The 13,614-nt window shown below is 39.2% G+C and overlaps 1 protein-coding gene across 1 annotated transcript in view; it reads right to left on the minus strand.

Moving 5' to 3' along the window:
• Positions 1 to 7,530: 7,530 nt before the first annotated feature.
• The window catches only part of LOC111432603 (vesicle-fusing ATPase-like), a 12,739-nt gene continuing 6,655 nt past the window's right edge, over positions 7,531 to 13,614 (minus strand). The window contains exons 13-21 of the mRNA XM_023069543.1: positions 12,050 to 12,260; positions 10,503 to 10,634; positions 10,327 to 10,387; positions 10,144 to 10,203; positions 9,889 to 9,947; positions 9,695 to 9,782; positions 9,343 to 9,465; positions 8,913 to 8,978; positions 7,531 to 8,017 (exon numbers count right to left, since the gene is read on the minus strand). Coding sequence (XP_022925311.1) covers positions 7,874 to 8,017; positions 8,913 to 8,978; positions 9,343 to 9,465; positions 9,695 to 9,782; positions 9,889 to 9,947; positions 10,144 to 10,203; positions 10,327 to 10,387; positions 10,503 to 10,634; positions 12,050 to 12,260 — 944 coding nt within the window. The 3' untranslated portion in view covers positions 7,531 to 7,873. The remainder of the gene's footprint in view (positions 8,018 to 8,912; positions 8,979 to 9,342; positions 9,466 to 9,694; positions 9,783 to 9,888; positions 9,948 to 10,143; positions 10,204 to 10,326; positions 10,388 to 10,502; positions 10,635 to 12,049; positions 12,261 to 13,614) is intronic.

Genomic DNA, 13,614 nt, shown 5'->3' on the forward strand with positions numbered 1-13,614 from the left:
ATTTTGAGCTTGCTACCAATGATTTGTGTTCTCTCAGTTACTTTCTTGGTCTTGAAGCTTCACCCACTGCTGATGGTCTCTTTATTAGTCAGTTAAAATATGCTCGAGATATTCTTACTCGTGCTCAGTTGCTCGATAGTAAACCAGTCCACACTCCCATGGTTGTTTCTTAACACCTGACTATTGATGGTTCTCCTTTCTCTGATCTTACTCTCTATAGATCTCTTGTTGGCGCCCTTTAGTACATGATTATTACACGTTCAGATATTGCTTATGCTGTCAATTCTATTAATCAATTTTTGCATGCCCCTTCTACATATCATGTCAAACGTATTCTTCGTTATGTCAAAGGAACACTCCACTTTGGTCTTACCTTTCGTCCATCCACTGTTCCTAATGAGCTAGTCGCTTATTCGGATGTTGACTGGGCTGGTTGTCCTGATACTCATCGTTTTACATCCACTATTTATCTTGGTAACAATCTCGTTTCTTAGAGTGCCAAAAAGCAACCTACTATCTCACGCTCCAGCTATGAATCTAAGTATCGTGCTCTTGCCACGACTGCTATTGAACTTCTTTGGATTACCATCTTTTGCATGACCTCAAGGTCCCTATTTCACAGCAGCCCTTACTCTTATGTGACAACAAAAGTGCTATTTTTTTTAGCTCTAATCTCGTTTCTCACAAGCGGGCCAAATATGTTGAACTAGATTATCATTTCCTTCGAGAACTTGTTATCGCTGGAAAACTTCGCACACAATTTATACTTTCCCATCTCCAAGTTGCTGACATCTTCACAAAAAGTGTTTCTCGATCTCTCTCTGAATTTTTCAAATCCAAGCTTCAAGTTCGTTCAAATCCAACGCTCAGATTGCAAGGGGGCGTTAAGGATATTTGACCATTTCTTATAGGCAAATATCTAGATATTTGACTTACATTACGGCTTACCATATTTGTCATTTTATTAAATACAAATATATTGTATTCATTTACTATTCTTTCTATATTATTTGTAATTTACCATAATTCTCTATTGTGTAAATTATTATAAACAGAGAAGTTTCACCATCATTTAAGTGTGCTGGTTAGCAAATAATCTCATCGCCTCACATCATATTGTGCGCGTCCGCACTCATCATCTCTAGGGGAAAACCCTCGTGGTTGTTCATGAAGCATAATTTTTTATATATATATATATATTAAATGCATTCATATTTGGGAGTAAACAACCAAAAAATGACAGATATTCTCTCCAAAACTCAGCTTGATAACGCTCAGATCAAAGCCTAGGGATGAAAACCCTTGAAAGAGTTGCTCCAAATTGGCCACAAATTCTTAAGTTCGAGTTCGAATGGGCTTCTCCTCTCTTTTGCTTCTTCTATTTCGACCTCAATTCATGCCTAAATCCTTCCTTTAATAAGGTAAGGATCTTATAAAAGTTCATGCGATATTTTGTCCTATTCCAAGATTTTTGTTAATAAATGTTTTTAGTAAAGAAATATGGAGTTTGTTAACATTGTAGGCTGAAAAATGAGAAATCCTGCCAGCATACTATTGTGTAAACAAGTACTCAATTTATGGAGAAGGTTTTAAACCATTTTGGATATTTTAGACCCATTTTCACACAATTTTCTCACATTCCTTAATCTTCACTCATTTCAAAGAACTTGGAGTTCAAGAAGCATGAAATCAAGGTCTCAAACACGTTCGAGTAAGTAACTATTTGAATTTTATCAACTAGGACACGGGCATATGCTTTTAGCATGATTTATGAATGAATTGAGTACGAAAATGGATAGCTAAGCCTAGGATTATGGATTTTGAGTGGTTTAACAAGAATGCACATTTTAGGACAGTTGTTTTTCGACAATCAGCAAGGATAATGGCAAGGATAATCGGCAAGTGAAATCTTTTCGGTGAGAGGAAATCATTTGACGAGAAGTTGTTGGAAGAAAATAAAAATGCGAAAAATAACAAAGAGAATTGCAATTTTGACTTTGCTTAAAATGGGGGTGATGAGATCTTTATGAACATATTCACCTATTTAAATATCTAACCTATCCTAAAAATGGCTAGTGGAAAATCTGCCACTTCCTACAAAATGGCCATCTAAAAAATTTGGTAATCCATTCGAAGTGTTTGTCAAATGGTCAAAGAAGGTATTCAATCAACTAATGAAAATGTGTAAAGCTAAATAAGGAAAAATTTCACGTTTTATCTAACAATTTCCTCCTACAACCTGTGGTATATCTACCTTATTATTTGAACTCCGATCTTTGAACGAAGTTCCTCAAATTTTACTCGTGCCAGACACTTGGTGAAAATGTCTCCAAGTTGTTCCTCTGTTCAGATGAAGTCAATCTTGATAAGTCTCCGATCAATACACTCCCGAATGTAATGGAACCTGATCTTTATATGCTTGCTTCGGTCGTGCAAAATCGAATTTTTGATCAGGGAGATCGTAGCTTTGTTGTCTACATAAAGCATTGGTGGATCGCCTTCTTTTCCGATGAATTCTTCTATCAGTCGCGCAAGCCAGACCTTCTGTGTTGCTGCCATCGAAGCGGCAATGTACTCTACTTAGCAAGAAGATAAAGCAACTACCTTTTGCTTAGTTGATTGCCAGCAGATCGCGCCGCCTGAGAGGAATTAAATCATCCCGCTAGTGCTCTTACGATCATCAACGTCACCGGCCATGTCACTATCACTGTAGCCGACCAGCTTAAGCTTCTCCTTTCCTCTCCCGGCGCAGTATCTTACACCCCAGCCTCTGGTTCTGGCTACATAGCGTAGGATGTGCTTTACAGCCACTAGATGCGTCCCTAGGTGCTTCCATAAACCTATTCACATATCCAACGAAATAAGCAAGATCAGGGCGACTGTTTACCAGATAGCGCAGACTCCCAACAATGTTGCGGTAATTGGTGGAGTCGACTGCCGTCGTAGTGCCATCCTTCCTCAACTGGAGTCGAGCCTCCATTGGCGTCCTTGTAGGATTACTGTCTGCTAGCCCAACAGTATCCAACAGCTTCTTTGCGTACGCACTTTGACAGATGGTGATGCCAGCAGTACAATGTTGCACTTCGATGCCGAGGTAGTAGCTGAGTACGCCGAGATCGCTTTTCTTGAAGTTCTTTGACATCTCCCTCTTGAATCTTTCGAGGAATTCCATGTCGCCTCCAATGATTATGAGGTCATCAACGTACACTCCCACGATCAGTCGCTACTCTTCATGGCCGTGCGTGTACATGCCATGCTCAGAGGCACAACGCTTGAACTTTAGTGACAGTAGGGTACTGTCGAGCTTCGCTTTCCAGGCTCGTGGTGCTTGCCGAAGCCCATAGAGTGCCTTGTGCAGGCGTAGTACCTTACCCGGATTGTCATTGTCCAGGAAGCTAGGTGGTTGTCGGACGTAGACGGTCTCCTTCAGCTCTTCGTTAAGAAAAGCGGACTTCACGTCCATATGGTGGACCTCCCAAGAGCAATGTGCCGTAATTGCCAGCAAAAGGCGGACGGATTCTAACCTTGCCACTAGCGCAAATACCTCTTCGAAGTCCACTCCTTGCTTCTGGATGTAGCCCTTCACCACCAGACGGCCCTTATGCTTCACAACTTCTCCCTTTTCGTTGCACTTCAGTTTGAAGACCCATTTGAGCCCTATGGCTCGGTGTCCCGACGGCATATCCTCCAGACTCCACGTCTGGTTCTCGGTGATGGATGTCATCTCCTCCTGCATTGCCTTCAGCCAGCACGAGTTCCTTTCTGCTTCGGCGAAGGTGTTCGGTTCATCTGCACTGATGGCATGCAGTTCGGCCACTTCTTCGAGCTCGCGCGCTGCCAGTCCAGGTGGTTCACCTCCTCCCACTAGGTCATCCAACCTCTGGTACCTAGCCACCAGATCATCATCGTGATCGGCATCCAGCATCGAATCTGCAGTCCGTGGTGTTGCGAATTCCACTAGTTCAGGGGGTGCACCTGTTGGCGACGGTGACGGTTCCTAGTGTTGGGCTCCTCCTTCTTCCGGCTTGGTGATGAGGTACTCCACCGTGAATTGATTGGGGTTGGTCTACCTCGATCACTTCATTCAACTGTCAGAAGGTGCTTTCGTCGAATATGACGTCGCGAGACACGTGAGCTCGCCCCCTACAGGATCATAGAGTCTGTAGGCCTTGCTCCCGAGTTCATAGCCATGAAGACGACCTTCAGCCCCTTAGGATCGAGCTTGGCGAGGTGGGGACGCGCTACCTTCATGTATGTGACGCAGCCGAAAACTCGGAAGTGATGTACAGCTGCCTTTTTGTTGTACCAGGCCTCTTATGGCGTCTTCCCGTCGAGGCTTTGCGATGGCGACCGATTGAGGAGATAGACGGTCGTCATTACTGCCTCTCCCCAAAATCTCCCAGGCATCCCCGCCGTCATCAGCAAAGACCTTGTTGTCCCGACGATGGTCTAATTTTGGCGTTCCACCACTCCGTTCTGCTGGGGGGAGTAGGGTGTCGTTAGTTGCCGTTGTATACCGAACTCATCACAGTACTTACCAAAACTTGTTGAGGTGAATTCTCCGCCTCGGTCTGTGTGCAGCACTCGTATCTTTCTCTCGCATTCGGCCTCCGATCGCGCTTGACCGCCTCACTTTTCGCTTGCAGCAGGATCAGCCACATGAAGCGGCTTTTATCATCGACCAATAGGAGGAAGAGGGTCTTACCGCCTGGGGTCGCTGGCTTGATGGGCCCACAAATATCGCCGTGTACAAGCTCCAACGACTCATCGGCGCGATAGGACGTCCGAGATGAAAAGGGGGTGCGCCTCTATTTGCCCATGAGGCACCCGTCGCACAGCTTGTTCACGCCTTTGATTGCTGGCAAACCGTGCACCATCTCCTACTTGTGTAGTTTTTCTAGAGTAGGAAAGTTCAAAAGTGCCCCCTCCTTGTGTAGTTTTCCTAGAGAAGGAAAGTTCAAAAGTGCCCCCTCCTTGTGTAGTTTTCCTAGAGAAGGAAAGTTCAAAAGTGTCCGTACCTTGCGTGCCACCTCCAAGATAGCTCTTCAGTCTTGGCCGAGAGGTTGACGGATTGTTCTATCTCCAATTCCAGGATGTAAAGAAGGTTTGTCGTGCGCTGAACTCGCGTGAGCAACCGTTGTCGATCATCGCAGATTTTGATTAGCCCGCCTCGATGGAAATGAAGCCGCCGGCCTCATCGAGTTGACCTAGGCTAACAAGGTTAGCCTTGAGCCTCGAGATGAAGTAGACGTCGGTTAGCTTGCGGTGTTCGCCTCCCTTGCTGATGAACAAGATGGTGCCGCGCCCTTTGATCTCGACGATAGAGCTGTCGTCGAATTTCACCGTCTCGCAAAGCTCGTCTCCTCGAATTGAGCCACATGGGCCTTCTCGGCCTTCTCCCTTTTCGGATCTTCGCCGCCGATCCTCCCGGTACTCGATCATTTCTCCTTCCTCTGGCTCGACAGCGTGCTGAACGGTGGCGGTCGTCGTCTCCTTGATCACTCGCTCAACGACAACTCGACGCCCGTCATCACGGAGTCGACCTCTTTATGGCGGCGATGGAGATGCCAACACACGATGGCGGCGTGGAGGAGTGAGTGAGCCTGCCCAAGATGGACCCCACGATATTTTCGCTCTTTACATTTTCTTCTACTTTAACCTGAGACCTGTGTGTTGTTAGGTCAACGCTCTAACCACTTGAGCTATTCAACTTGACTATTTATAAAGTTGGCTCCTCCGCAATGATATACCACCGATGACTTCAACCGGGCTCTGATACCACTTGTTTTTTTTCGACAATTGGCAAGGATAATCTGCAAGTGAAATCTTTTCGGTGAGAGGAAATCGTTTGACGGGAAGTTGTTGGAAGAAAATAAAAATGCAAAAAATAAAAGTGAGAGAGAATTGTAATTTTGACTTTGCTTAAAATGGAGGTGACGAGATCTTTCTGAACAGATTCACCTATTTAAACATCTAACCTATCCTAAAAATGGCCGGCCAACTAAATCTGTGCCACTTTGGCCATCTAAAAATTTGGTAATTCATTCGACGTGTTTGTCAAAGGGTCAAAGGAAGGTATTCAATCAAACGTGTAAAGCTAAATAAGGAAAAACCTCAGGTTTTATATAACAAGGACTTCCATAATTTGACTCTGATTGATTTAAATACTATTATGATTGAACATACCTCGTTGGTTAGGAAAGTTTCTGGCTAGTGCTCAGTATCAGATACCCTAGAGATATAGGGAGATTAATGGGTCACTTGATAGTGAGCAACAACTCCTTCATGCCTGTTAGACTTTCCTAGAGCTCGAGACGTACGAGGGCACCCTGACTTGTACAATAAGCATGATGATAACATGTGCACCATGATAAGTAGGCAATGAGAGGCTAAGTGCACCCTGAAACCCGAATGCACTCTGATGGGTGACTTACATCCTTGGAGTAGGAGTAAGTAGTGTATATGAACCTTATGAGTCTGAGACGACCAAAAATGAATCTGAGCCATGGAATTGGCTAAGCCTAGGATCCCGACTGGGCACATCGCTTAAGAAACATTGAATAGGAGAAGGTTTGATGAGAGTCTACAAGTGCTTATTAAGTATTTTGTGTTCATTTCTGCTATTTTTTGTTTAAAGATAGAGTGTTAGGCACTATTCGATTATGGGAGCGGAGTCATGTGGCTATAGGGCACGTGTATTTTAATGTCACTTTCTCAAAACTCATGTTATTTTGTAAATTGTTTTGTCTTTGACTCCATGGAACTATTTTGAACTTTTAAACCTTTTTGACCGTTTACTCTTTATGTTTGATTTCAATTTTCTAATGCCTTCGTTTTACAGAATTAACAAAATTTATAGCCCTTTTTACCCACAGTCACATGGCAATCCATGATTCAAAGCCTCAATCGTTATAAGAATCTATAAATCTGTATTTTCTTTACGCGGTAATATTAGTAGTAGATATAGTTGTTGTTTGGTTATTGTTGGTGACATTCAATCTACCCACCTCATTGTTTATGAAGCTGAATTTTCTATATTAAACACATTCATATTTAAGCCTAAACAACTACAAAATGACATGGATGTTTATTTTGCTCCATTAGTTGATTATTTGACATGACTTTGAAATGATGAGGTTGAATGTTATCATGTACATCAATAGCATTATTCAACACTCAAAGTTATCACTTGTAGATTGCTGATGATTTTCATGGGTCCAAATTTATGTGGTGCACTGTAAAAGGATATCAAGAGTGTCCAAACATCTTCACAAAATGTGATACTCGTTGAAACAAAATGTGACTCATTGAAAAGAATGTATGAGCAAATACTATTGCACATTATTTGATATTCCTGGAAAGACAAAAGATGGATTAAAACTCGACTCGATTTGGTAGACGTGTTTAAAAAGAAATAAGACAAGAAATAATAACAATAAACTTCATAATAGAGAATGAGAAGCTTCAGATATTTCCCACGGCAAGCTGAAACCTATCAATTTCCTAATAATTCTGGAAAGCATTCGAATATGAGATGAACAAACAATGCAAGTATTTTCCAAAGAATCCAGCACAGTAACTCCTCCAATTCATCGTCTAAAAATAATAGTAATAATAATACACTCAGTTGTTACAATCAGCGTTTTGATTGAGCAAGAAAATGATTTAGGTCAATGCTTAGTCCCAATCGTTCAACTCTTCATTCTATGGAGTAGAGTTCATCATCTTACACAATTTCAAGAAACAGCCAGCCGGCCATCGTCAACCATGGAGTTCAAACTTATGGGATCAAACAGAAATCAAAGCCCCATCGCACGATACCAAAAAACGGGTTATAATTATAAGGTGCAAAAACAAATAAAAGAATCAAAATCTAGTACCGAACAATGTCCTGGAGGCAATCGAAAAAGTGAGAGATCTTGATCTTCTGAGCACCAGAATAGATGGCTTCTGCTCCTCCACCACGCTCACCTTGAGCAGCCATCTCAATTAACATGTACAGTTTCTTGATGGGCATCTAAGGCAGAGTAAAGGCTCGAGTTAAAAAGGTGTCATAAAATGATGATTTCCATTGATATAATATCCATTCAATTATTTCCAGTATTCACAGGAGATTTATTTTGCATCGATTAAGAATTTGACAACAATTCACTCAGCGATGGAAAGAGAATATGGAACTATTAGACTTTTCTCAAAGAACTAATCAAACCCAAGGATCTCATTCTCACAACAATCAAGGGGGGATAATGGAACCAGTTCCACTTTTACTCAAATGCTGTATTAAATCACTCATTATTGGGCCCTGAAGCTTAATACTATTTCTTAAAGCTTGAATCCTTGATTTGAGGATACAATATATTTTATTCATTGTCTGTTTTTCCATTTCTAAAATATACTTCTTTAAGAAAAAAAAAGGTAAAACTTGTTTGCTGTATTCCTTTTGTTCATAAAAAAAAAATGTATAGTAAGTCCTAGCCACATATATATATATATACACACACAAACAGTTCTTCAACGGAACTAAACAAAATACCAGTTAGTAACCCATCCAACTTTCTAAAAATAGAGTCTCATTTGATAACTATTTGATTTTTTTTTTTTTTAAATTAAGTTTATAAATGCTACTTGCACCAATAGGTTTCTTTGTTTTGTTATGTACCAATAGGTTTCTTTGTTTTGTTATCTACCATTTACCTATGTTTTCTAATCAATTCAAGTTTTGAAGACTAAAAAAAAAGTAGTTTTTTTTTAAAAAAAATAGTTTTTGAAATTTGAAATTTGGCTAAAAATGAAAAATGTTTTCTTTAGAAGATGAAAACCATTGCACAGAAATGATGATAAAAACAAGCACAGTTTTAAAAAACCAATTGGTTATCAAACTGGACGTAAATAACTATCAAAGAAGAACATACATCACCGACAGCCTCTGCAGCAGCATCCACGTCATCGTCAGCAAAAACGTTCAGTTGTTGCATCACCTATGATAAGATGAAACAGAGAGCATTAAGAGTTTAATACAAATCTAAAAAATTCAATCCAAAGAAAAGGAACCTGCGTATGATTTCATTCTTTCCAGACTTAGAAAGCGAAGTATACTTAAACTAATATTTCAATCAATATTTCTCCAATAGGCACACGCACAACTAGCAACTTTCAGTCTTTTGTCGCACAGTTTTTCTTGATTATAGGTAAGTAAAAGCTTCTGAGAACTAACCTGAACCGCAAAATAGTAATTCATGCCACATGGTACAGCAACTGTCTTTAATACTACGAGTATATTTAAAAAAAATGGCTGCAAATCTGAAAAGAAACAAAAAGGGTGCAAGAGAACTCAAAACTTACCTTCTTTGCATCATCCGCTTTCAATGTCGGAACATGGTAAGTGACTGAGAAAGCATCACAAATACCAACTGAATCTAAAAAGCCCACTTCACTAGTTGTTCCAATTACAAGAAGCTTTTTACCCTGGAAATGTAATTCAAATGATAAATCGGTTAGTAACTATCAGTAATGTTATAAAAGACTCCCGCGGATGAAAAGTCAAAACCTTAAGGCGATTTGTACATTTGTATTCACATGAAATATTAACTTTACCTCCCAGCTTCAGGATATCTACGTACCACCAATATTGTATTCCAATGAAAATGAAATAGTTGTGAATTAAAAACTTCAGATGCAGAGAGTTGACAGAAACCTTGGGAGGAAGACGTTTGAGAAGAACCATCAGTGCTTGAGACATCAAATTTGAAAAACGAGGACCAATGGCAACATATTCCAGTAATCTGTAATAAGGCACTTTAATATAAGGACTCAATGGCGAGGATACTAATAAGTTAATCACTAGGAGGGAAATGTAGAGAGATGATTGTTAGAATCAGCATAAGTCACCTTTCAATGTCATCGAGAATGATAATGCTCAATGGAGACTTGTATGCATCCTCAAAAACCTATCAAACAGTGAAACATCATATAAGTCCTTTCGAGAAAAATTGTGCAGGCGATTAGCCAACAATTCAACATAACTGTCATACAACATCGAACAGACTACAACTATCGGGCAGACATAAGTTTGCTTCAGTTTAAACTTTGTTCAATAACAGTAAGGTGAGTAACAAGCTAACAGCCCTAGAAACACTGTCGAACCTTGACAATCTGTGCGCATTTGGTGCTCTCAAGAAGGCCAATCATCGATTCAGCTGATATCTAATCATCAAATAAATAAATAAATTATAATTAACCGAAAATCAGGTAATGAGACAGAACAGAAGGATGTAAATGCATGCACAAGGAATGGAAAACTCAACATATTTGAAAATAATAACTTACAATTTTGACATAAGGAAACTCACTGCGGATACCAACTGTGGCTGCCATTGCAGTTTTGCCACTGTAGATAGGTAAGGTCTTTCAGCCAAAATTAAAAATAGAACTTGTATACACTAAAAAAATTATATTACAGAAAAATAAATGAATGAATAATTACGAGGTTCGATAAAGCATACCTGCCACTTGGGCCTTCAAGAAGACAAGTGACGAGAGGACTTCCCTTGCTCACTTTAACTTGCTCTACAAGTAGCATCGCTCTTTCGTAAATGTGTTTATGTCGTCCACCACACTCAACTATTCCATTAAGCCTACAATTCAATTAACATAGTATATTAAGGACTAATATTTAAATTTTTTTATAAAAGAATCCAACAAGGTTTAAGGGTTCTAAATAACTTAGAAAAACATATTAGCAATACAAGAGGTCGTCGCTCCTCCCAGAAATGAAAAAAGAAAGAGACACAGAAGTAATGGAATTAATTCTCCCTTATCAAATACAAAAAAGTCAAATACAACAATCATTCATTTAAATGCAACAAGCAGATGTTAAACTACCACAAAAGTATTTGACTGCGCATAATTTACTCAAATATTCATGTCCTATCAATTACTTCTGAAAACAAATGGTTGAGATCTTCCCCCCAACTATCAAATATGAGCGATCGGAAAATCTCAATGTGAACTGTAAGGTGCCAGTAAAGGGATCTATCCAGGTCTCAGGTGACAATTATGAAAAATAATGTCAATACCATTACGCAAGAGTATGAACAATACAAGACCCATAATTAGAGTTTCTAGATTGATGCACTGTATACTTGTGCAAAAATCAAGCAGGACTAACTCATAATAGATACCATCCTACATGAGAAATTCAACGTGAACACCTGAAGCTTATAACTGGAAACCACAAATAACAATAGAACTAACCTCCAATTTACAATGAAGAAAGTACTTGAGTGATCAAAAAGAAAGGCTTTCATGTTCTCTTTCATATATTTATGTATCTTTGGTAGAAGAATAAGAATAGTTTTCTCATCTTTTCCTTTTATGCAATTTTGCTTTGAACTTCTTTATCAATTTAGTATCCACTTGGTAATTCCAAAAAAGACGACATTTTGGAAATGTTCAGTTTCAACTTCAGGATAAGTAGTGTGTCTGCGTCCATTTGAATGAGAAACAGAGACTTTCGTTAAAGAAAAACCAAAAGGCCAAGGAGACCAAGAAGTCCCCTTCCTACGAAAGGAGAGCTAAAAAAACAACTCAATTAAGTTGTGGCTAAAGATCCCAAATAGTTATAAATTTTCCATTGAAGATTTTTTTTCCCCCACCATATGTGCTACCAATGGTGGGTAATTTTGTGGGAAGGAACTAGGTGTCTTATCAAATAGTCTGACAATTTCAGAAGTATTTGGAACAAAATTTTATTGTTCGATTTCTTTTTTTATTTAATTAAACACACTGTGGGATGGGAATTCAAGCTACTGACCTATTGGTTGGAGTTGTAATGTCTAAACTAGTTAAATTATGTTCAGGTTAACAGAAAAAATGTTAAACTTTTGAGATTTGGTCTTATCCCTTAAAGTATTCAAGATGCATAATTTCTTTCACAAACTTCCTGTATTCTACCCAAGGGATTCGCCATCTTCTCTTGTAATTATTTATTTATGGACAAATTACATTGATTTCAAAGAATATAATAACGAAAGACAATTTGTAAAGTAACCTGCATCTTTCAAGGTCGTCTGTTGAAGCACCGAAAGCAGGAACGATTTCTTGGACTGCATTTAGAAAGTCATTCATAGTAACCTTAATGCTCTCTTCATCAACTGGCTTTGTGAGGTCATCAAGACTTAATTGTCTATTCAATGCGTATGATACTGCACTTTTTACAACCCCTTCAATTTCAGCACCACTGTAGTTCTTTGTACGAGCAGCTGTCAAAGTAAATAAAAGTAACTCAGAAGTCTTCAAAATTATTATCCTCAACTATCTATTGTGTGTTTAAACAGTACAGTCAAGAAACGATCAAATCAAAACTTCAACATAGCACCTCCCACCTTGGTATTCATAAAAAATTAAAAAATTAAAAAATTGACTCAGTCTTTTTCATTCAAGATTCAACAACTTTTCATATAGGATTTAATAAATTATGCAGGAACATACAATTGGTTAGACTCCAATAGAAACGCTTCCAAGAGAAGAGATTTAATAGGTATGCCAACTATTTGATTTAGCAAGCAGCAATATTTGGCCGAAATTTTCTTTCCACCAGGTATGAGTATCCAATTAAAGCAATCCTATCATTTTCTAGAACTTTAAGTATTTAAGAACGTGTCTAGCAAAAGTCACAGTTCAACTAATTTAAAAAAGAAAAATCCATGTGAACTTCACATACCTCAATTAAAAAATTCATTCAAACCCAACTGATTGATTAAAGATTCTAAACCAACCATAAACAAATTTAAAATGGGTAGGATAAGAAGCAATTTACTATAGCTTTTTTTTTCAAGATAATTGGGATTGTGTGAAAGAGGATCAATGAAATAGATATTTTGGATAGCCCTTCCATTGAATTTTTGTTAGTCTTTTTCCAAAGGAAGGGGCAAAGAGGATTAAGGACTTCAAACCACTGGGTTAGAATTCATACTGGAGGACTGTGTCAAGATAACCCTCTACCTCCATCCTCTTATTCCTTCTTGTGTTAGATGATATGCACAGAGTCGTTTCTGTGGAGGGAGGCAACATTCAGGATGGCTTTTTGGTAGGGAGGGATAAGCTTTCATGGACTCATCTTTTGCTGGTTTACTTCCTTTGTTCGAGTAGGGAGGAAGCTTTTGTGAATCCAAACTGTTTTTTTTTTTTTTCCTTGTCATTCCTTTTAGTCTATTTCTGGCTTAAAGATAAACAAAGGAAAGAGTTTGATTCTAGGCATCAACTGTGATTCGGTGAATATTGGGTGAGGTTGGTTTCCTTGTTCTTATTTAGGTCTCCCCCTTGGTCACAATCTTCACAATTTATCTTTTTGGAACCCTCTTGTTGTTAAGATTCAGAAATGTCTAGCTTCTTCGAAGAGGAGTTTTTTATCTAAAGGGGACAGGCTCACTCTTATTAGCCCGTCTTAAACTGCATTCTGACCTACTTTCAATCCTTGTTTAGGATCCCAGTGTTGGTTAGCAAAACTTTGGAGAAGCTTATGAGGGAATTTCTATGCGAGAGCTTTGACGAGGGAAACAGGTCTCATCAAGTAAGGTGGGAGGTAGGGGCTAAACTTGTGGACCTCGGGGGGGG

This window comes from Cucurbita moschata, unplaced genomic scaffold, assembly GCF_002738365.1.
Source record: "Cucurbita moschata cultivar Rifu unplaced genomic scaffold, Cmos_1.0 Cmo_Scf00039, whole genome shotgun sequence".
NCBI lineage: Eukaryota > Viridiplantae > Streptophyta > Magnoliopsida > Cucurbitales > Cucurbitaceae > Cucurbita > Cucurbita moschata.